The sequence below is a fragment of the Dipteris shenzhenensis genome, chromosome 1 (genome assembly GCF_047967505.1).
Source record: "Dipteris shenzhenensis isolate YYH24624 ecotype China chromosome 1, Dip_SZ_1.0, whole genome shotgun sequence".
Taxonomy (NCBI): domain Eukaryota; kingdom Viridiplantae; phylum Streptophyta; class Polypodiopsida; order Gleicheniales; family Dipteridaceae; genus Dipteris; species Dipteris shenzhenensis.
This window is the reverse complement of record NC_141596.1, coordinates 28,424,652-28,447,953: the sequence shown is the minus strand read 5'-3', so window position 1 is coordinate 28,447,953 and position 23,302 is coordinate 28,424,652. Positions and strand designations below refer to the sequence as shown.

The 23,302-nt window shown below is 46.6% G+C and overlaps 1 protein-coding gene across 3 annotated transcripts in view; it reads left to right on the top strand.

The window, feature by feature from the left end:
• The window catches only part of LOC147905653 (alpha/beta-Hydrolases superfamily protein), a 42,745-nt gene extending 19,973 nt beyond the window's left edge, over nucleotides 1-22,772 (top strand). For 2 of the 3 annotated variants that reach the window (XM_087381154.1, XM_087381149.1), the window contains exons 6-11: nucleotides 20,277-20,380; nucleotides 20,471-20,543; nucleotides 20,667-20,735; nucleotides 20,840-20,947; nucleotides 21,123-21,248; nucleotides 22,257-22,772. In XM_087381154.1, coding sequence (XP_087237280.1) covers nucleotides 20,277-20,380; nucleotides 20,471-20,543; nucleotides 20,667-20,735; nucleotides 20,840-20,947; nucleotides 21,123-21,248; nucleotides 22,257-22,451 — 675 coding nt within the window. In that variant the 3' untranslated portion in view covers nucleotides 22,452-22,772. The remainder of the gene's footprint in view (nucleotides 1-20,276; nucleotides 20,381-20,470; nucleotides 20,544-20,666; nucleotides 20,736-20,839; nucleotides 20,948-21,122; nucleotides 21,249-22,256) is intronic. The other variant, XM_087381158.1, reaches the window with a different exon arrangement.
• The last annotated feature ends 530 nt before the right edge of the window (nucleotides 22,773-23,302 follow it).

Here is a 23,302-nt window from a genome sequence, read left to right as displayed (position 1 = left end):
TTCATGGCATCCATCCATTCCTTGCTGTCAAAGGCATCCGTGTGACATAAAGGTTTCTCATTGCAAGTAGTAGCAACCAAAGCTACAACCAAATAGTTGCCATGCATTTGTTTATGCACACCTCTAGTGCGGGTTGGCAAAGGCTCAGCTTGTTTGCTGTCCCGGAGGGTGTCCAAAAGCCATCTCGGGACTGTTTAATGACAACACTCTCGTGTGCAACTGCCTGCTCAATAGCATGATCATCAACTAAAGGTATATCAGGCTGAGCAGGAACTATTGGAGGAAGATGTGCATTGGTAGAAGTGTATGGCACAACACTTTGCACTGGCTGCTCTGGATTTGTGGGCGACTAAAAGAGAGGCAACAATGTATCAAGACATCTGAGGAATCAACAGTAGGCTGTTTTTTGCATTCTAGCCAACGTAAAGGCGCATTTTCAGCGATAACAACATCCCTACTGACAATGACCTTGCCTGTGTTGGGCTGATACAACATGTATCCCTTGCTCTCTGCACTATAACCAATGAATATGCATTTTACAGCTTTGTCTTCAAGCTTGTGTCTCAGCTGAGATGGCACATGAGCATAAGCCAATGACCCAAACACCCACATATGAGAAATTTCAGGTTGGCAACCATGCCATGCCTCGTAAGGTGTGATAGTCTTCAATGCCTTTGTGGGTGCCCGATTGAGCACATAGTTGGAGCACATGACAGCATCCAACCAAAACTTATTTGGCAAATACTTTCCTTTGAGCATGCACCTGCTCTAACCGAGTTTTCCTCTCTGCCAGCCCGTTCTGCTGCGGAGTATAAGGCAGTGTACATTGATGAGTAACACCTCGAGCTGCCAAAAAATCAAAGAATTCACGGGACATGTACTCTTTCCCCCTGTCAGTGCGTAGAGTAAGGAGCTTGTTCCCTGATTCATTTTCAGCCATGGCAAGCCAATGTCTGAAGCATGGGAACACATCAGATTTGGCCTTCATGCCATATATCCAAGCAAATCTAGTACAGTAGAAAAGTAAAGGTAGCCCCCAAGAGATGCTATCCGCATCGGCCTACACACATCACTATGCACAAGGTGAAGCTTCCTGGATGCACCAACTATCCCATCCTTTGGAAATGAGAAACGGTGCATTTTGCCCAACAAGCATCCCTCGCAAACATGTTTAACCGGTGCATGCATGAGTGGGAGAAAGAAAGTCTATTAACGTCCATTGGAGACCAAAAGGTCTATGGGACAGCAAGAAACCCTCTAGTACATCTGCTTTAGGGAGGGCACATGGCAGCTCCCAAGGAGTGCAAAAACCAACCCATATTATTTAGAGTACCTACATGATAATCTAGAGGAGTAAACAACCATACATCAGTTTAAGACCGAGAGTCTTATTCAGTTGCCTTAATCTTGAGTTGAGCTTGTGTAAGCTCCTCTGCTATCCATACTTTGGTGCCCTTCAACTTGTAAGATTGTCGAAGAAGCTTGATCCGCATATGTTTTGACTTCAGAGTAAGGATTGCCTGCCCTCTATAGTGCAAAATAGAAGCTGGCCTGGAGTTGTCATCATCGTGCTCATCATCATTCACCCATTCAATGTTGGGCAAGCTTGCTTTGATCTTTGTCAATGTTTCACTATATGTGTCCTCTTTGTACCAATCTTCTGGAGTCCCCCTATTCTAATCTTCAGAGCATTATCACGTCTAGCTTCGCGTTCTTTAATCTCTGCTTGAATATCAGACTTACTTGCTTTGTTGTCCACTTCCACAATCACTTCCTTCTTAGCAGTTTGTACTTCGGTGTAAACAAGATCTTTGACAATAGAGACTAGCTACGGGGTAGGGGGGAAATCCTTGCAAGATTTTACAGCCTCTTCAATTACAACTTGCTTACTAGGCCCTTCCAGAATGTGAAGTCGGGCCTTTACTTCTGCCAGCTCCAATCATAGCTCTCTCACTGCCTGCTGCAGATAAAAAATCTGATCGTGTTGCCTGAGGATGGGTCGTTTTGAGCCTTCTTGTTGGTAATTCCGTGCATATGGAGATGGTGTCATGGCTGCAACTGTAGAGTATTGAGTCCTGATGGATGTTGAAGGAGTTGAGGGGGACTTGGGGGGGAGGGTAGGCTAGTCCATAGTTGGCTGTATGTTGAACCCCCTAGCTTAGCCTAACCCCTGGGTTGGGTTGGGGGTTTAGCCCAACTCGAGGTTAGGGAGAACTAGGACTAGGTGCAGATGGGACGAAAGTACGGATGGACTATACGGTACAGGGAGAGGTTGAGCAACTGTATGAGGAGCTGTTGTACGGAGAGGTTGAGCTGCTGGATGTATGGAGGTATAGAGGGAGAGGTTGAGCGGTACGGAGGTACGGGAGGTTGAGTGATACGGGAGGTACAAACAGAGAGGCTGAGCAGAGAGGCTACAAGAGAGGCTAGCGGGAGGGAGTGGAGAGGCTAGCGGAAGGGAGCAGGAAGGAGCGGGAGAGGCTGAGCGGGAAAGGCTGAGCAGGAGGGAACGTAGAGCCGTGAAGGGAAGGAAAGTGCGATGCTTGAAAGCAAAGTGTAGAGCCCAAAATCAACAAAAGGCTGGAGAGCAACCACCATCTTTTGTGAATGCATTTTAACCAAGTCAGCCACCAAATTTGCCTCTATAGCAGGCCATTTGTCATAAGTATCAAGATGATATAGCCTAGAATAAAGTGACCCCGTAAGTACTATGATGTCATCGTACCGGTTGTCATACATGGCACGTTGATAACCATCAAAGACAACCCGAAAGCCATTCAAGGATATGGCTGCAATGGAGATTAGGTTCTTCTTGATACTTGGGACAAACAAAACGTCCATGAGTGTGATCGTATCACCTGAAAGGAAGTGACCTTGACTTGGCCAATCCCTTTCACGGGATATGATGCAATGTTGGCACATGTCACTGTGCCACCATGTGGAGCAGCCCCCAATGTCTAAAAGAGTGATATGCAAGAAGTGATGTGCTTGGAAGCACCAATCTGACTTAGAATCTAAGAGAGAAAAGGATGTAGCATGCTTCTCTGGATGGTACTGGCATGTCACCGTGAAAGCCCACTCATGGTGGGCAATGCTTGCTGCCTCATGACCATGATCTGGGGCAGCAGTAGTAGTAGTGACAGCAAGTCCCTTTTGCTGCTTTTTCTTTTCAGAAGCGATGCGCTTGCGACATTTAGAATTGTCATGTCCTGGCTTCCGGCAATAATTACAACGTTTGCTGTTTTTCTTCTTTGCATCAGACGGGACAGAATTAGATGAGTGTCCAGCAGTAGATGAGCCTCCAGAAGGCTTGGGTTTGCTGTAATTTTGCCCGTTCTTTCCCTTATTTTTGTGATTAGCGACAAAAGCCTGATTTGCAATTTGAGGCAGCACGCTTTGTGCGACTGTGCTCTTCTTGTGAGCTGGTCGAAGTATAAGTGTTGGGATTGCCCATGGCAACCAACCTCAATGTAGTAGCAAACCTTGGTAGGACTCAGGAAGTCCATTAAGTGTTGTAGACACTTCCTGAGCATCTGAAATAATTTCATCAACATTAATGAGCTGCTCTTGAAAATCCTTGATTTTTGTGATGTATGCATCCATGCTGTCCCCCTCTTCCATTTTGGCATTCTCCAATTGCCTGCATAAGAAAGCAACACGTGCCTCTAGATTTAGATGCTCGTTGGGGAGAGACTAAAATGAAAATGTTTAGACTTCACAAGCAGTTGTAGCTTGAATGAAGAGATTTTGGACTACCTTTTGATTAGCCTTCTCCTTTAGTGCTAGCCTTCATCATGGCTGAGTCTGCCCTTCACCTCCGGAGTGCTGACAGAAACTCAGTACGAAGACTGTGTATAAATGTATGCTCAAGTATGTGTGCGTGTGTGGATTTGTATGTGTGAGAGCATATTTTTATACTAGCAGCAATGTATTTGTGTGTATGTGCATACATGCACTTATGTGTACGTCTGTGTGTCTGTGTGTGGAGAGAGAGAGAGAGAGAGAGAGAGAGAGAATGATGTATTACTGTCTTTGGGTGGCCTCACGGACCGATGAGACAAAGTAAAAAACTCAAAGAGTAACTCATACAAGCCACAGTGGGCTGAAACAGGCCCTTTGCTGTGAGAGAGAGACAGAGAGAGACAGGGAGAGACAGAGAGAGACAGAGATGTATTAACGTCCGTGGGAGGCCTTGCGGGCCTATGGGACAAAGTGCACACAAAAATATAGACTCATACAAGCCTCAGTGGGCTGGAGCAAAGGGCGTGCTAGGGCCCTTGCTGAGTACTAATCTATACTAGTAAAATCATAATTATCATAATCAATCAAGTACAAACTGAATCAAATTAGTCACGGAGCTAGGATTCAAAAACCGAAGCCCGGTATAGTGATGGCTCTTTAGTGAGTTGTGAAAATTATCTGCATTTGTCAAGCTGTCTCGTGCTGTGGCAGGAGGCACAGTCTCCTCAATCCCTGAAGTCTTTGGGCTATGTCCAAAGTGGCTTGCTAGTATTGTGATAATTCTTTCTATCTTAAATGGTGCGTTGCCCTATCAGCTAGATTTAGATTTAGATGCTCGTTGGGGAGAGACTAAAATGAAAACGCTTAACTTCACAAGCAGTCATAGCTTAAATGAAGAGATTTTGGACTACCTTTTAATTAGCGTTCTCCTTTAGTGCTAGCCTTCGTCATGGTTGAGTCTGCCCTTCACCTTCGGAGTGCCAACAGAAACTCAATACGAAGACTTTGTATAAATGGATGCTCAAGTATGTGTGGGTGTGTGGATTTGTATGTGTGAGAGCATATTTTTTATGCTATGGTCTACACCCGCTGTTGGGCACTGATGACATCAGTGGGGTTGTCATAGTAGGTAGTCCTTGCTATGCATGATGAAGTTTATGGTTTTCAATCTTGTGAGTGACTATCATGAGATTGAAACTACACTATGTTGTGTATTTAGAGGATGAGTTTGGGAATGTTCCTGGATTCATCTAGGTATATGTCCAAAGTGACCCCTTGTCTCTGTCGATCCCCCTTGAGAAAAGCTGTGATAGGTCGGACCTCAATAGAATATGCTCTGGGGACGGTTTGTCTCGTGAGTGGTCTCTGCAACCTGCTCCCAATTCAAGTAAAAATCGCCCAGTATGCCGTCACATGTGAGACATTTGCAGAATGTCTCAGGATCCCGAGCTCTGCTGCATCTAGCTCCAGGACCATGTGGGGGTCTCTCTTGTATGCAAAGTCTAGTAGGCCCACCTGTCTATCTCCTGTCGTTGCATTGAAGTCTCCCAGAAGGAGGTTGTCTCCTTGTCTGGAGAACTCTATGATGTCATCATGTATCGTCTCAAATGGGCTATGTCCCTCTGTGGTGACCTCATGGGCATATGATGACGTGTCTGGGGGGAAGTAGCATACCGCAATGAAGATCGGTCAGGCATCTGGCAGCTGAACTCGTATCCACATATGATGTGCATGCTCCTCTCGCCGTTCAACATATATATGAGTGGTCTCAAGGGTGTTTTGAAGAGGACAGCCACGCCTCCAAAGCCTCTTACCCCACTGTCTCTCCTCAACTCTCTATATCCTGTCATTGTGGCAACCCTCTGTGGGCTCTCATGTGTCTAGGAATAGAAGATAATGTCTCTATCTATATACATCTCTAAAAAGTCACTTGGATCGGACCAAAGGGTGCGATTACAGTTCCAAACAGGCATATTCAATCTGCCTTGTGTCTCTGTCTCTCGGAGGCCCGACACCGTCATGCACTATATGTGTCACCTCCACCTCTTTCTACCCTTTCTCAAATGATTACTTTGCCATCTCGGTATACAGCCCATTTTCCTTCCTGCCTTGCAGCCATTACTCGGATCATCCCCTCTCTTCTGTACTCTTGTTGTAAGAGCGTGAGATCATCATCCAAATAGGTTCTAGTCCCCTTTAGAGCTCCCCTCATACTCATGAAGGTAGACCAGTCTGTTATTGTCCAAAATCTCACAATCATAGGTCTTGTTGGCGCATCATCCTTTCCTACCCTCCAAGCTGCCTCGAAAGTAAGATTGAGCCCAGTCTTAGTGATTAAAGCTTCAGCATCCGCCATTGTATTGTTCCCAACTGTGAGACCTCTAATGAGAACATTTAGTGCTTTACTATTTCTTCTCTTCTCTTCCTCTAAGGCATCGGAGATAAACTGTTTCTTTGTTGGGGCTGCTTTGCCCTTACTGACCACTTCTTTCCACTCTTTCATCTCAGCATTGCCTCTATCTATTTGTTTGGAAAACTCCTCATGTTTCCCTTGGATTGTCATTTGTAGGGCAGCCATCTCTTTCTTAAGCTTTTCATTCTCTGTTTTTAGCATATTCAGCTCCTCATTTAGAGATGGTTGGATCTCTCCTTCTTCAAGTGGAGTGCGAGCTTTCAATAGTTCATTCTCATCCTTAGCTTGGCAATCTGCGTTTTGAGTGCCTTGATCATCAATGTGTGGTGGCTGGTTTTGGCATCAACCAAGCGGGTCATTTCCTCTCGCATCTTACCAATTTTGATCCCCATTTGGAATTGCATTTCTGATCTCCATTTATTCATTTCTTCTTCCAAAGAAGCGCACATTTCCTGTTTGATGTCATCAATATCTCCCTCTTTGCTGCCCCCAAACATCTTCTGTAAGTTTTCGATATCACCATCATGCATTTTGGAAATGTCTCTCATGGTATTTATGCATGTTTTGACATGCTCCCCACTTATCTTCTGTGCACTTGCCCAAATGGCACTACACTTCCTTTCTTTTTCTCCCCTTGTTGTCATGTCAACCGAACAGACCGTACTGGACATTTGGCTCTACATTATCCCTTCTTGAGTATTGTGCTGAAATCTGAAATTCTGAATGCTCACCTCAAGGTCTTTCGTGCTCTTTTTGAGAAATCAATTGAATTTGAAATCGCTGTTTTTTCTTTGGTTTGTTGCAGGTGGACGCCTCTTCCAAAATCGCAGCAGAGGTGGAAGAAGAAGGGGGGGGGGGGGGAGTCGATGGTAGAGGTCTCCGCCTGGGGCCTTAGATAAGGCCAAGGCTGCAATGGCAGCCCAGCTTGGCTTAGCCAAGCTAGGGGCCTGTAAAGGCACCGCCATCAGCATGGCAGGGGGTGCGCCTGCACCCTCATCATCCCTGGCCAGCCAGGCTAGGTGCCAGCAGCAGCGCGCCAACAACAGTGCACCACAGGCGTGCTGGAGCAGCAAGGGGCCGCGTGAGCGAGGCAGTAGGTCGCGAGTGATGACGGGAGCTGGCATGAGCAGGAGCTTGTACGAACGAGAGCTGCAGCAGGTCGTTTGCAGGCGGGAGCAAGGTGAGTAGCCCGGAGAGAGGGAGAGAGCTGGACAGGAGGGAGGGAGGGAGGGAGGGAGGGAGGGGCTGGAAGAGAGAGAGAGAGAGAGAGAGAGAGAGCTGTTAACACTTGTAGAAGGCCAATTGATCTATGGAAGCAAAAAAGAACATTACATAAGAAAGAAAGAAAGAAATATTCCCGTAGCATCTCCATCAGATAGAGATCCATGCAAACCTGGTCATGAAAGTGAATCAGCTGGGAGAGAGGCCCAAAAGTGTGACCCCCTTGAAAGAGACAGTGGTACCGTCCTCGAATATCATAGTAAACTTGTCAGGTACATTGGAAATGCTCCTCTGTCTCCACCTCTGCCAATGTGCATAACCTGTAGATCCATTTTCTCTAGGTGTGCCTTTGGCCCCTACAAGAGAGTCTTGCTGCCCGTTAAGCTCCCTTTGAGCCGCTGGGGACTGGCTCTTGGTGGTAGCAGCCAGTCCACCTTTTGGGAGCCCTCTAGGGCTGTGTTCTTTTCTGTGCGGCCTCTACTTTGCTGAGTGTTCGCAGGCCTTGGTTCACATCAGTTGCGGCAGGATTTTGGTGGCTTTTTTCCCTCTTTTTCGCCAGTCCCTCGAAGCTTTGGAGCAGCATCTCTGCTAGAACCCCGGGCTGGTCTTTCTTTGTTTTATTTTCCCCTTCTTCCTTCAGCAACGGTGAGTCTTTGCGTAGACTTAGTAGAAAGGATCTTGGTGGTGACCTTTGGTCAGGCCAAAGGGGCTCAACTCTCCAAGCCGTTAAGGTTCTTCTTTCGCGAGCAGACAAGCAAGAGGTTAAGCAAGCAGTTAAATCTTCAGGACAAAGAAATAGTGGGTCGGATCGTGGGCCTCACTCCGAGGAGGAAGCAAGTGCATGATTGGATTTAGGTGAGCTTGGCACTAGCGAGTGACGACATCCAAGAGGTCACTATCCAAGGGAGAGATATCTTCCTTCTCCAGTTGAGCTGCCCCGACACCACTTTGTCCCTTGTGGAGGATAGCCCTCTTTTTCTCAGCCTGCACCTTGTGTACTTCATTCCTTGGCACTAGGGGTTCATGGTAGATGACATGGGCTTGACTCATCGTGTCCCTCTCTTCCGGGTGATGCCCTTTCCGTACATCTAATTAAATTTAAAAGTCAAACCTATAGACTTTCTAATACCAAAACCTAGGCTAGAGGTCTCAAAATTTAACCCAACTTTTTATGGACTAGTCTGCTATAGACCATAAGTGAGTTCCTTAAGTGCAGCAATGACTAGCATTTCGCTTGGTCAAATGTCTAGGAGACCATCTTCTCTAAAAATCATTGTACACTCTCGAAATACATTGGTGAGTAGGCCTTTCGCTTATGTGCATTCCATAACTAAATCTATTGAAGGGTAATGCAGCGTTGGTCTTTGTACAACTAAGTTGAGTGTCTTTATGACTCTTGGCCTTTGTATAACTTTGATCCCTTTAGCCTAGTCCTCACTAACTGTCATCAAATATTGTCTGATGCACACATTGAAAGATGAGTATTCCATGGACTAAAGCGATGGATTTTGATTGTTAGAATCCTACAAAAAAAAATCTACCAAAAATCCACACAAATATCAGTAACATGTGCAACAAAATAAATACGAAATATTAAAATACTAAGGAAAGTTGGGATGTGTGAATAACGGTGTTGTCAACGCTACAAAGTACCATCCATTGAATCATTGCAAGAGGGTACCATGTCTATGTTAGCAAGTGCTATTACATGTTGTAAGTACACATCATAGGCATCTATTAATGTGTGCTTACATAGGTACCCATGTGAGTGCATGAGAATATCTGTGCTGCTATAATAGTCATCAATAGTCCTTTGGTATGCATGTGGGTGGCAAATTCCCATGCATGGTATTTTGGTATTGGTGCTAGCAAGGACATTACAGCACACCACCATTCGTTTATGCTATTGGGAGATGCACTCAAGGGGGTTATTGTTACATGTGCTAATAACTCCACTTGTGTTTTTAGCGGAGTTGGTAAGATCTTGATCACTAAGATGGTTCAGAGGAGTATCAACGCTGTATAAGGGAAGCTCGAGCTAGATGCTTATCGGTGGCCACACGGTTCTCATTATCTTTGTACCTGAGGTGCTGGGCTGCTTTCTAGCTCTCAAGTCACGGAGCCTCATCAGGATGAGACTCCTGATTCGGCAAGAGTTGTTAGATGTGGAGTTCGCTGATGATACGGTCCTTTACGTGGAGGGTTTAAGTAGCGAGTGTTGAGGCGGTCAGGGGTGCCTTGGACATTTACCACAAGGACTCTGGGGCTAGGATCAATTGGACCAAATCCATTGGCTTCCTAATAGGGATTGAGGAGGTTTAGAAGATTCGAGATTTGAAATTACCCCAATTTCGAAGAGAGTGCGGCGCAAGCGTTTGTATTGGAGCTCGGCCAAACTCTCTCTAGCAAGCAGGGCTGTGGTGGCCAAATAGGGCCTTCTTGCCATGGCGTTGTACATAGCATCTTGTTGGTGTTTTCATTGGGATGCATCGGACAACTTAGGCGCTTTAAGTTTAGTGCGTAACATCTTGTGGGCAGGATCAGATGGCACAAGGAATACCAAAGCCAGAGTTTCTTAGTAGACAGTAATCATGCCCCAAGAGGCTTGGGCATCATTGACCCAAAGATGCAGAGCAGAGCCCTCTTAGGCAAACTAGTAGTGAGAGGTCTTACCCCAGGCACAGGGCCCTAGAAGCCCCTTCTACAGTGAGGGATACTCAAGAACACTCCACAAACTGGAATCCAGTGGCAACAGTCTCATAGATGGATCTTCTTAAGGGCCCTCCTAATGGTGAAGGGCTCCCGATTGATACGAAGTCTTTTTAGACTCTTGTAGCGATTGGCAGGTTGACTCATTTGGGCTCCTCCCTGGTGCAGGGAGGATTGTGAGAGGCATCCCGAGAACGAGATCAAGATGGTCTCATGCTTGGACAATGGACCCACATAAGTTGGGCACAGTGGGATAGCGGTCAAGTCAGTTCCTTTGGGACCTGGAGGAGGCTCCTCATGGACATAGAGGCACGGCTTGGAGCTCTTTCTCATATTCAAGGAGATGGCTCAAGGATGACGGAGATAGACACAGCCATTCCTGAGTCGTGGCAATCGGTACTAAAGATTTATGTAGCCAGCAAGTGGGCTGGGCAGGTCTCCAGGATTGGGGTACCCTTGCAGATTATGTTTCGATACATAGGCCAGGCCCGTTTCTTCAAGGTAGGGCCAAGAGGGCTCCTTCAGACAGTTGATGTGAGTGACCCAAAGATGGATGGGAGCCTGGATTTGCTTTAGTGGGTAGATGATTAAGGTAGTGGGCCTCTTGGGCAAGGACTGGTTTTTTTACCCTTTTGGCATTTCGGATCAGGATGCACATTGATGGTGCTTGATTTGGGAGGGCCATCCCCTGCGTGAGGTTTAGTGGGATCTGAGCGAGTGGACGAGGTGCCCTTTTTCTCTCACAAGACACATATAGGACGATGTCTTTAGCTGGAGGCGTAAGCTTGGACTCCTTCGCGAGAGACATTGGGCAAAGTAGCAGGTGCCTTAGGAGGTTAGAGCTAGATTGTGGGTGTGGCCATGGTCCAATTTGTGGCCACGAAAGATCTCGTATTTCTTCCAATTGGTTTCATGAGGGTCTTCCCATTGGACCATGGCCAGAGCAGAGGCGCACGGATGGACGGTATCATATATGCACTACGGAGTTCTTGAGTCGATTTCCCACTGCTTATGGAGCTGTTCGAAAGCATATAGGATATGTTGGGATTGTGACTCGCGTCTAGAGGATCTAGAGAGACTTCACGTGGGTACGGCAGCCTGGTTGATAGAGGGAGGGCATGCCTTCCCCATTGATGATGTCTCCCCAACTTACAAGATATATGGCCACGGCATCCTTCAGATTGAGCTACATGAGGCGACTCCATCGGCTCAGCATAACCCCCTTTCCTCTTCAGAGATAGTGCTTGGGAGATAGTGGCCAGCATTACGGCGTGGAACATCTGGGCTGCACGTTGGAGCTTTGTGATGGGCGAGCACTCTGTTTCACCCACGGCCACTCTGGTCGCCATCTGGCACGATAGCATATACACCTTGCATATGGTGGGATCTAGAGCAACTGTCGGCGTTTCTGCAAGGCTTGGCCTGCAGGCATATTTTATATTTTCACGACACGAGGGATTGACTGATTGTATAGCTCCTCCTTGGTTGTTACCCCCTCTTTCAGAGAGTCCCTAGGCAGCAAGTTGGGTTCTGTGAAAACAGGCTGATTTCCCTTTCAGCCACTTTTTTGGTATTACGTTTCCCATGATCAACGTCTGAAGAATTGCTGATTTGTATGGCTGTTTTTCCTAGCATCAAGAGCAAGTTTTTTTCTTTGGGAAAAGAAAATGATATCTATGGAACCAACTCCATTGGACAGCTGAGGAAAGCAAGAGGAGCTCGTCTGACAGTGGCTTAGGATTGGGTGAGGGCTGGCATCGAGGGGGACAGTCAGTGATAGAACAGTGCTGTCTCTCGACCTGTCCAGGCCATCCTCCTCTGTAGTCTTGGTGATGGTGCCCGCTGTCTGACAAGTGCTATCGTCACTCTAGTGGTTTGTCTCCCCACGTCGAAGAGAGTGAATATGTTTGCGGTCCTTCAATGTCTCCCGATCACTTCTTCTCCATATGATATGATATTATATGACATCCTATGGAGACTCAACATGATCTATGGGGTAATATGAGAAATGCTCATCAATGAGTACAAATTGTTGCTTTATAGTTATCTCATATGGCTATGTAATTGCATCCACTATATTTAATGTTGTGCCATATCTAATATTTTCTTAGGTTTTCCATTACCCCCTTAATGTTCAACCCTGCTCTTTGGCTGGTTATTTAAAGGGCATTGCAGATTTTTCAGTTCCAAGTCTTATATTATGTGTCTCTCCTTGATGTATCAATACGCTTTGTGGTGGAGAAGCATGTGGTGTTCATCTGATATGCTGTCTGCGTGGCACAATTTACAAGTTTTTTTTTCCTTTGGAGATTCAGTCCATCTGCCTGCTTCCACTTAAAGATCATGAGAGCTGCCCCTAATATTGCACATTAGCTGTCTTTTGAATAAAGTGATTTCCTCTTTGAGATATTCTTGTCTTTCAAGGGGTGGTCAAAATACCATCTTCTCATCATGGTCCTTCTATACTCTCTAAGAATTTTCATGTTACCAGCTCTCTAATGGCCACTTTTGTGTCTAGTTCCATTGATTGCCCATAAAGCCAGGCTATCCATATGTAGAATGTTCAAAGTTGTGTGTAGAGCGGAGAAAATATTTAAATGTCATAGCACGCTGCTGCTCCCCTCCTCTCCCTGCTCCTCCTGCTGCTCCTCCTCTCCCCGCTCCTCCTGCTGCTCCTCCTGCTCCCCTCCTCGCTGCCCCCTCCCTTCCCTCCTGCTGCTCCTCCTCCCTGCTGCTGCTCCTCTCCCCGCTCCTCCTGCTGCTCCTCCTGCTCCCTCCTCGCTGCCCTCTCCCTTCCCTCCTCGCTGCCCTCTCCCCTGTGCGCTGCCCCTCCCTCCTACCTGCTGCAGCCTCCCCCCCCTGCGCTGCAGTCTGCTCCTCCCCCGCTGCAGCCTACTCCCCCGTGCTGCTGCCTGCATGTCCCCCCCCCGTCCCCTCCTCTCCCCCCCTGCTCTTCCTGCCCCCCCCCCCCCGCTCGAGGCCCCCTCTCCTCCCCTCTCCTCTCCTCCTCTCCTCCTTCCCCTCTCCTCTACTCCTCTCCTCCCCCTCTCCTCCACTCCTCCTCTCCTCTATCCTCCCCTCCTCTCCTCCTCCTCCTTGCTGCCCCCTTACTGACTCCTCCTTGGCTTCTTCTTCTCTCTCCCTTCTTCCTTCACCCACTCCTTCATCTAGAGTACCCCTATTCGCTTATAGGGGTCTCTTGGGTTTCAGGAAAGCGGACGGAGTTTTTTATTTTTTGTGTTTGAATTGGCCAACACACCTCGATTGACGAATGGGTTCCCATTCAGTCAATCCGTCTCCGCTCACACCGGCCACGAGAACTATCACTTTTTCAAAAGACGAGCTGCAGCAGTTGCAAAAGGATTTGGAGCATTAGTGTTCCACGACTCTCTTCGCACGCATTCATGGCTCACACCCCTCCAGGTCACAAGCTAGAGATTGGATGCTGGCAGCGCTTCCTCAGGACCTCGCCCCCCACCTCAAGGATGTTCGTTTGTTGGGACGGGGTTTCTTTCAGGTGTGCCTAGATTCCCCGGACGTCACGAGAGACCTGCTACAAGCCGGGTTTCTACTTCTAGGCTACAGGAGGATTTTTTTGTTTCCTTTTCAATTGGGATTTGACTTAGTTGAAGAGGACACGCAGGGAGTTTCTGTTTTCATGAGGTTCCCTGGTCTTCCCTCAGTTTATCACCGGCTTCTTTCAGTTATTGGCGAGAGGTTTGGTGTGGTAGCAAAGATCCCCCCTCTCCCTGGCGAGCCGTCTTCGGCTGCTGAGGCGGTTAGGATGGATGGGGTACCCAGGGTTAGGGTCATTGTTCAGGACCCCGATATTTCAGATGACCACATCATGCTACAGCGACCCGATGGGTCTTTCTTCCACCAGAGATTTGAGGTTGCAGGTCGGCAGGACCAGTGCAGGATTTGCAGATCGTCAAGGCACTTCGCCAGAGATTGCCCAAAGAAGAAAAAGAGGCCCAGAAAGCAACCAGCTCGTACTAGCTTACGACAGAGAGCAGGAGCAGGACCTACCGCTCCACAGACATGGCCTCAAACATGGGCTCCCCCCCCTCCTAGGGCTACTCGAGTCCCTTTGGCACCCCGCACCACCTCTAGCCCACGGTGGGTTCCGGTCGCGGTTAGGCCCTCTACTTTTAGTTCACACCTCCACCTCTTTGGAGACTACCCCCTTGGAGCCTCGGGAGGAGACTAGTGTTCAGGAGCCTTGTTCGACTCCACCCTTGGATCAGGCTGTACCTTCCTCAGCAGCCCAGGTTGGTGGTACCTTGTCTGCACCACTTTTTGATCAAGATCCAGTACAGGTGCCTCCCTCTTTGGACAGAGGGAAGGGGGTCTTACATTCTCTTCCTGCTTCGGTAGGAATCCTTCGTACCCCCTCCCTAGGACTGGCTCAACGGAACTCATTTTTCGCTTTGGAGGACCTCTCTAGCCTCCTAGATGATGATTTTGTACCCTCTACTTTTGGAGAGCCAGTTATCAGCATCCCTTTTGAGAGATCCTTCTCTCTCTCACCTGTGGACTTTCCTCCCCTTGGACCTCGTGTATATGGCAGGAGGTTTGCTCCGGTAGAGGTTTCTTTTTCCGCCACCAGGTCGGGTAAGGTATTCCAACCCACTTTCTCCTGCCAATGAGGATGCCAGTTGGAATATACAAGGATCGGGCGGCATCCCTCATCGCCGTCGCAGACAGCTGATCAGGAATGAGCTCCATCCAGGTGTTTCAGGTGGTTCCCTAGACATTCTTTTTCTTTAGAAACACAAACTAGATGTCAGAGATTGCTCCAAGTCAGAGACATTCTTCCTGCCTTGGGAACCAGAGGAGGTACATGCATTTCAGTTTGAGATTCTATTCTCCCTCTGGTCATTGGACATGGTACCATAACCCCCTCCAGGGCCTAGTGGGTTTTACTTCTGATTGACGGATGTAAGGTTGGTTTCCTCAACCTCTATGCTCCGAACAACAAAGGGGACCATGTTTTGTTTTGGAAAGAGTTGCTCTCGTGGGCTGACATGGTGGATTCGTGGATTATTGGAGGTGACTTCAACATGGTTGAGGCACCTTCTGATAAGAAAGGGGGCAGAGAAGGTGGTATCCACTTCCTTGAGAGAGCAGCTTGGGATGCCTTCTTGTTCAGGTTCAGTGCCAGAGATGTTTGGTTAGATGATGCATTTCTTATTCAGTCTCAATCACTTTTGTTTTCGTGGTCGAACCATAGGGTGCAGATGCCTATCCATGCTCGGATTGACAGATTCTATGTGGGTGATTGGGCTCTTGATAGAGGGGGGACAGTTTGCATTGCACGCGGTGTTTCCACTTCATACCATTTTTTGGTAATTTTGTCCATCTCAGAGCCTCATCTGAGAGGACGGTCTCACAGCATCAGGATCCCCGACGCCTTATACACGGATGAGACTCTCGCAGAGGCAGTGTTGGAGATCTGGGTTTCTCATATGCACGGGGGGTGGCCGGTCCTTCACATGTGGCCACAGTACTTGCCAGTATCAGCAACTTTTATCACTCCGTTGCTAGTGCTCGACAAGGTAAGGTACTCAAGCGAGAGATCGGTATCCGCCGGCAGTTGGCAGCCTTACAGAGGGAGGAGCAGAAACGACCATCAGATGCTTGGATACAGGAGCGCCTTGCTGCGGCAAGGGCTCACTTGTAGACCTTGCTTGATCAGAGAGCAGAGTATGCCTTCCATGCACGGGAGTCCTTTTGGATACAGATGGGAGGGAGAGTCAATAAACACTTCTTCTCTACACTTGGTCCCAGACATAGTAGAGAGTGTCATGCAGCTTATTGACTCTGACGGCGTTTTGCAGTCCCATCCGGAGACTGTCATGCACTTAGCGACAGCTTTCTATGCCTCCCTACTTTCCGCAGATCCGAACTCACAGGCCAGAGGGGTGGCTAGAGATGAAGTTTGGCAGAGTTTACCTGTGTTGGTCACCCCAGAGATGTTATGCTCACTTGATGCACACTTTACCAACACAGAATTCAAGACTGCTCTCTCTGCCCTTCATAAGCGCAAATGCCCTGGTTCCGATGGTCTTACTCCTTTTTTTATAGCCTTTTGGGATATGATAGGTGATCATATTACTTCAGCCTTGCAGGGCATTTGGGACTCGGGTGAGATGCGTGACTCACTGACCGAGGGACTCATTCACCTTATCCCGAAAGGTGGCAATCGGAATTTTGTATCCCATTGGAGACCTATCACTCTTTTGGGCACTCTTTACAAAATCCTTGCCAAGGCGATCAACATCCGATTATAGCCCCTTCTTCTAGACCTCATCCATGATACTCAGACAGGCTTTGTGCATGGCACGAGCATTTTTTATAATATCTTTTCCTTTTGGGAAGCCACAGAGTGGGCTATGCAGAGTGGGCAGAGGCTAGCAGTTCTATCCTTGGACTTCGAGAAAGCCTATGACAGAGTAGATTGGGGTTTTCTTGAGGGCACTCTTCTACGGTTTGGATTTTCAGATGCTTGGATTAGAGGGGTGGCCTCCCTTTATAGATCAGCCCATAACCAGGTTTTGATTGGAGGGGTAAGGGGTGACAGGTTTCAGATTTCCAGATCAGTTCGTCAGGGATGCCCTTTAGCCCCCTTCCTCTTTCTTTTTGTGGCAGAAGCTATGAGTATCTTTCTTAGATCTCAGGCTGAGCTTTTTGGGCTGAGATTGCCCTTGAGACAGGAGCAGGAGCTTCTTGACTATGAGTTAGCTGATGACACTGCTATTTTTATTGAGGCCTCTTCGCGGTCACTTGATTCTTTCCGGACAGCCTTGGATATTTTTTGCTCAACTGCAGAGGCACACATTAACTGGCATAAATCCTTTGGCTTTTGGATCAGTCATGAGGACACTCCAGGCTGGGGAGTTGACATTGGCTTTTCTTGGATTCAGAGGGGTGTTCCTATCTAGTTGGGATGCCAGGTAGGATTGGACATCTCTCCAGCACAACAGTTTGCCCCAGTACTAGGAAAAAGCTCCTTTTCTGGAGCTGTGCCAAACTCGACCTTGCATTTATAGTTGTGGTAGTGAACCAGGTTCTCTTGGCCACCTCCTGGTTTGTGTGTTCTTGCTGGTGCCGGTCTACATCACTCAGCTCATCAGACCAGTCAGGAATTTTTTATGGAGTGGACTTGATGGCATAGCAGATGTTGCAGCAAGGGTGGCCTGGGAGACCATTATTCTCCCTACATGTGAAGGGGGCCTTAATGTCATTGACCCGGACTTGCAGTGCAGGGCATTGCTTTGTAAGGTAGTGGTGAGGGGACTCATGCCTAGGTAGGAACCTTGGAAGGATTTCTTTTTTGGACACATTCAGGCTTGCACACCAACCTTGGGAGATGATTGGGTGGACAGCCCTCGCTGGATTTTCACTTCCGCCCCTCTCAGGTCTCCTGCCTCTCCTCTCATGACTACCATCCTGAAAGCTTGGGGGAGCTTCAGGAACACTCTTCGAAGGATTCCACCTTCTACCATCGAAGAGATTGACAGGCAGCCAATCATTTGGAATGATAGTATTCTTGACGAGCATGCCAGATCACTGGGCACTTCCCATTACATGCAGTGGTCTAAATGGGAGAGAGGCCCCGCCTACACAGTAGGCACTTGGAAAGCTTTTATCAAGCTACCTGAGGATCAGAGACTGCAGTCCGTGAGTCACCTCAGAGGGGTAGCACGCAGGATTCAGCAGATAGGTGCAGCCATCCTGGTGGAATGGACAGTTGAGTTACCTATTACTTCCACCACTTGGATGGGGGCTTTTTCGAGGACATCAGTTCCTTTACAGGTGATCGCTCTCCGAGGTCTCGGGGAAGACGCACTGGTCTTTGACGTTGGGGATGGAGGTTTACTATCTACATCCAAGGATGGCATTCTTCTTGAGGTTGCCTTTCAGCCTGTCGGGATTGCTGGTTTTGTGGACCGTGGAGCGGGCTTGCAGTGGTACTTAGACCCCAACCCCCCTCTGCTCTTGGCCTTGGGATCCTGGAGGTTGTGGTTATATGGAGGTGCACCTATCAGGTGCTTGCAGTGGGACCCAGGAGAGTGGGAGTGGATAGATCATGGGCACCGAGAGAGGGGGATTCCCTTCTTTCGTTTCACGGTTGGTAATGCTAGGAGATTTCAGCTGAACAGTAGGGGTTGGATTCCTTCCAGAGCCCCCCATTGGGAAAGCTTCTTCATCACCGCAGATTTGCGTAGAAATTTTTGGAGGAGGCTCTGGAAATCCCTCAGAAATAGAAAGATCACTCTTTTCTTTTGACTTTCTATTCATGGAGGGATTGCAGTGAACCTGTGGAGATCACGATTTGGGGCTGATCCCACTTGTCCTCGATGTCATTCTGCAGAGGAGTCAGTGCGACATTGCCTGTGGGACTGTAGTCAGGCGAGGACTGTTTGGAAAGGGGTTGCTCGGATACTCAGCATCTTTCACACTTCCCCTTTCTTCATGACTTGGGGCTCAGTCGCATGGTTATCCTTTACCGGGCCCCAGGTGTTTTATGAGGGTGAGCCTTCTTCTTGGGCACTCTCGGTCCGCCGGCAGGTGATAGAGCCCTGCTCTCTTCAAGATGTACCACTTACTCCCTTCAGAGCTTATCATGCTTCAGTGGACACCTCTTGGGAGATTTTGGCTAGCATTTCCTCTTGGCACATTTGGAGAGCTAGATGTACTGAGGCCTTGGATGGCACCCAGAGACACCCATCACAGGTGTTCACGGGTATTTGGACTGACACGGTTCGCACTTTGATAGCCATATGGGCTAGCATGCAGGGCCCTTCACGGGCAGCCTCTTCTAGAAGGACTATATTTCTTCGAGTTTGGAGGGATTCTCCCTTTTTCTCGGAGGTTTTTACCAGATTGAGATGGCACTATCAGCCTCAATCCTTTCTTTTTGGCTCTTGAGCTTTTCGTGCATTGCATGATGTATCCCGTATGGAGCTTGCCCTAACGGTTTTTCTTTAATACTTAATAGAAGTCTCTTTTTGCAAAAAATATATATATATATATTTAAATGTTTTTTGCTGTTCACAACCAAAATTTGGGGATGACCTCACAGATGCATTTATGCTTCCTCATCATTGTGAATAGGTACATATGTTTTTGTACTTTTCTTATTGGATAGTTTGGACTGTAAATTTTTAGCTTGTTGATGCATCTGATAACATAAGTTGTTCTCAGGTTATTTTTCTAGCTGGATCGCTTGGACACAAAATGATGGTATAGCTTGCATAGGTCTCTGTTTAGCATAGAGCGTTCATGTGGGCTTTGAAGTCTAAGCGTCTAGACCTTCTAATTTAGCTAGAGCAATTGACCGCAGAAAGCGTCCTTTTTGCTGTTTGTGCATGGGGGTCTTTGGGTAGAACAGTGGCTAATGGTGATATGGGTGCTGGAGGGTCAATGATGCTACCATGCATCATTTGGTGTGACCACATCTTTGCTCATAATCTATCGTGCATCGTAATAGATAGGTGGTTTCGTGGATTTGTAAGTTACATGTTCACTGCTTGCCGGGCTGTCAATTGTATTGGCTGGGCTTGGTGGCATACGAGATTTCTTGGGGCAGCTATGGATGCGCCTAGGTGTAAATAGATTTTGTTAGTAAGATGGGACAGCTGGGCATTGTAGCATCTGCAGTTCTCGAGATGCCTGAAGACTTATTTTTAGGCTGCAGGATCATGTTGGCATTGACAATTTCTCTGACACCTTCATATGGACCTTTCTAGAGCAGATCCTCCAGCATGGTCCTGTCAACAGATCCAAGGAAACTCACTTTTATCCTGGCAGTATGGCATAGCAGGAGAGTGAGGTGCTCAAAAGTACATAGAATGACAAGCATGATTAGAGGTTGTCCTGCGTTTCAGACTTGGAAATACCTTTCTTTATGGACGTGCATGGTTTTTGCTGGCCCTCTCCTACTCCTAACCAATGCTAACTAAATAAGCCTTTTTTATTTCACCGTGAGGAACATGCCTCCACTGATTATGCTCTGTATTCAGCATCTTAATTGATTTTGGCCCAGTGTTTGTAATCGTAGCAGGATTGTAACTTTGGATTTTAAAAAGAATGATACATAATTTCGCAACAAAAGAAAGATTGTTACTTATCTGAAGCAGAATCTTTGACATTTCTGCCATTTATGCCTCTTCTGGATATTTCATAGCAGGTGTCTTTACCGTCTGGGGGAAAATTGAGCCCATGTGGTCTACAACTCTCAGGGCTGTCAGGATTGGGATCTAGTGGAGGTTTTGAACGGCTACATTACTTGTGAGCCTTAATACCTTTTTATTCTTCCCACCTTTCTGCTCATTAATACAAGAACTTAACATTTGGACCCATCTTCAATATGATTGCTAGATTTGAGAGGGCATGGGACCCTGTGCTGGTGCCTGGATGCAAGAAGAAACTTAGTGATGTTTTCCTTCGAATGGTAGTCTACTTTTGCTTTTCTACCTGCTACCATTCGTATTCATACTGGCCTTTCCTGACCGGTCATAACCTATGGGTACATATTCTATATTTTTTATTTGATCTGAATTTCTGCAATATGCAGTTTGAAAATTGGCTACCTTTTGATACAAACCCCTTGTATGCACTGATGCACGAGTCAATATATTGTCAGGTAATTTTTTCCTTTAGCAGTCTCTAATGTTCTAATTCAAAATGCCCTTGTAATAGTGGAATAAAAGGATATTTGATAAAACGGCTAGGTTGTGTGTCTTCTAGGGTGCAGCATCAAATTGGGCTGCTCATCGAGTTAGGGAGGAGTTTGGAGATCAATTTGATGCAGTGAAGGCTGCCAAAAATGGACAACCAGTCCTTTTTACAGGAGAGGTGATTCACTTTGTGTCAACATATTTTCTTACAAGATGAAGAAATTTATATCTTCTAGAAAGAAATATGTTATTCATACGTCATGTTGCCCGTGATATTGTATGTCTAAGGGGAGAATTTATAGGTTATTTATCTCCCAATCTTTCTTTTGTTGTGGAATGTACATATCAAGCAGATGGTGTTTCCATGGATGTTTGATGAAATTGCGGCACTGAGACCATTGAAAGAGGTGGCCAATCTCTTGGCTACCAAAGAAGACTGGCCTCCTCTGTATGATAAAGGAGCCTTGAATTCCAATCAAGTAAGCTTGTGTAGACCTCTCACAATCCCAGTAGCAGGGGTAACAAAAGGTTTCTCAATGGGGATTTTGCGGCTTGAAATGCGGAACATTCAAAGTATTATGTATTGTGCTTGCAAAATAATTATGTCAAAGACATGGAGAACAACTCAGCAAGGACAAAACATGTTTAATTTGCATTGCACAACTTATTTGGGATACATAGCAGAAGCTCAAGATTCTTCAATCAAACACTAGAGTTGACATTCTTGTCTATAAAAGTTCCTGCTCTATAAGGTTTTCATTTGTGCATAATGAACCAGTGCATGCTTTTATTCATAAATGCCCTCTCTTTTGCCAAAAGGTGGACTCGTGCATTCTTCTAGGTGTAAACACGCCCTCTTGTGGCTTTTAGAAATTAGAACAGCTTTATAGTGGTCCTAAGTGACCAACAAAGCGCTCAAATGCCCTCTGTGTGCAAATGAATATTCACGAAATTGTTTCATACTATTCGTGGTGAATATCTCTGTGAAGAGGTTTGGTTGTTCCAACCTCAGTGTGAGATATGAGGTCAGACGAGCAACATCTTGGTCAATGGATTTCACCCAAAAAAGTGTGTGTGTACCTAAGTGTTTCCGAACAAAAATGGATTCCACCAAAAAAGAAGAAGAGAAGTATGTGTTTTCTGAAAGAAATCTCTCTTTTACCCCAAAAAAAAAGTGTGCATGTGTGGTGAGAGGGTAATGTTTGGGGGTTTTCCCATCTGGACAGCTCTTAAGAAGGTGACAACGGCAATCTTTCTTTGATTGTCTGCAAACCCATCATATAGATCATGCTGTTTTCTTGTCATATAATGAAATCTTCTGATGATGTAATATTGAGCTCCCCACTCTGGGGACTCCTTTTCACGATATAGAATCTTAAGAATTTCATCCGAAAGAAAGTGTGGTGAGAGGGAGAGAGAGAGAGAGAGAGAGAGAGAGGGAGGGAGAGAGAGAGAGAGAGAGAGACGCTAAATTTTCCTCTGTGTAGATTCCAGTCGCAGCTGCAGTCTATTACGAAGACATGTATGTAAACTTCAGCTTGTCAGAGGAAACAGCTGACGAAATTGCTGGGGCCAGATTGTGGGTGACTAGCGAATATATGCATTCTGGACTCCGAGATGATGGTGCACGTGTGCTGGAATATTTGTTTGGCATGCTCAGAGGGAAAAAGCTATTGCAATAAGTATCTTCTTATTTATTCTTGTATTTTTCTTTTTGCTCTCTGATGCTTACCTACTAGGGCAGTTGCAAGAATCCCTCTAAAATGATTTGTTGCAATCCTTAATGGAAAAATGATAACATGCGTCTCCAAAATTGCTCTGGCCCCTGGGTAAAGGAGCGTGTAAAATCTCCATTTAGTTAGCTCAGCTCTTTTAGCCTTGATCATGGCCAAGTGTGCTTTTTATATTTAGAGTAGTAGTACAGTATATCGATGCTGTACCAACGTTAGCAATGTGTGAACAATATGAATGGCAAGATTTGTGAAGCTTATTTCCTAAAAGGAAAAGAAACTCGTCGCTTTGCTTTTGTATTCATTGCATTTAGTCGATCTAAGTTGATTTGGGTGTGCTTCGTCTAGTGCATATCGACATCTAAGCAGGATCACCACATCCTTAAGAAAGGCTTGCACAAACAATGCTTTCGACAAATTCGGATTCACATGATTGATCGAGTCACTAAACGTCGTGCTTTCATTTTAATATCATGCACGTTTGAGAAAGGCATCATGCTTTATACAAAGCATGCTCGGCGAATGGCATTGCCAAAAGTTGTCAGGCGAAGAATCTCGAATCTTCAAACAGAACAGAGTTGCTATCCTTGGTTTTGTTCCCAGATAGCCTACTCATCAAGTCTCTCTCTCGCCAAATGTCCCACATCTGTTAAAAGATGTTCCTATTCACATCTTTGCTTTGCCCCACCCATATTTTGCCCAGTCAAAACAAGGTCGTTCGTCATCAAAACCAAATGGTTGTCTTTGATCCCACCTTCAATTGCTTCTTCAATTAGTTGGAGTGGCTTCTTGCATTAACCGTG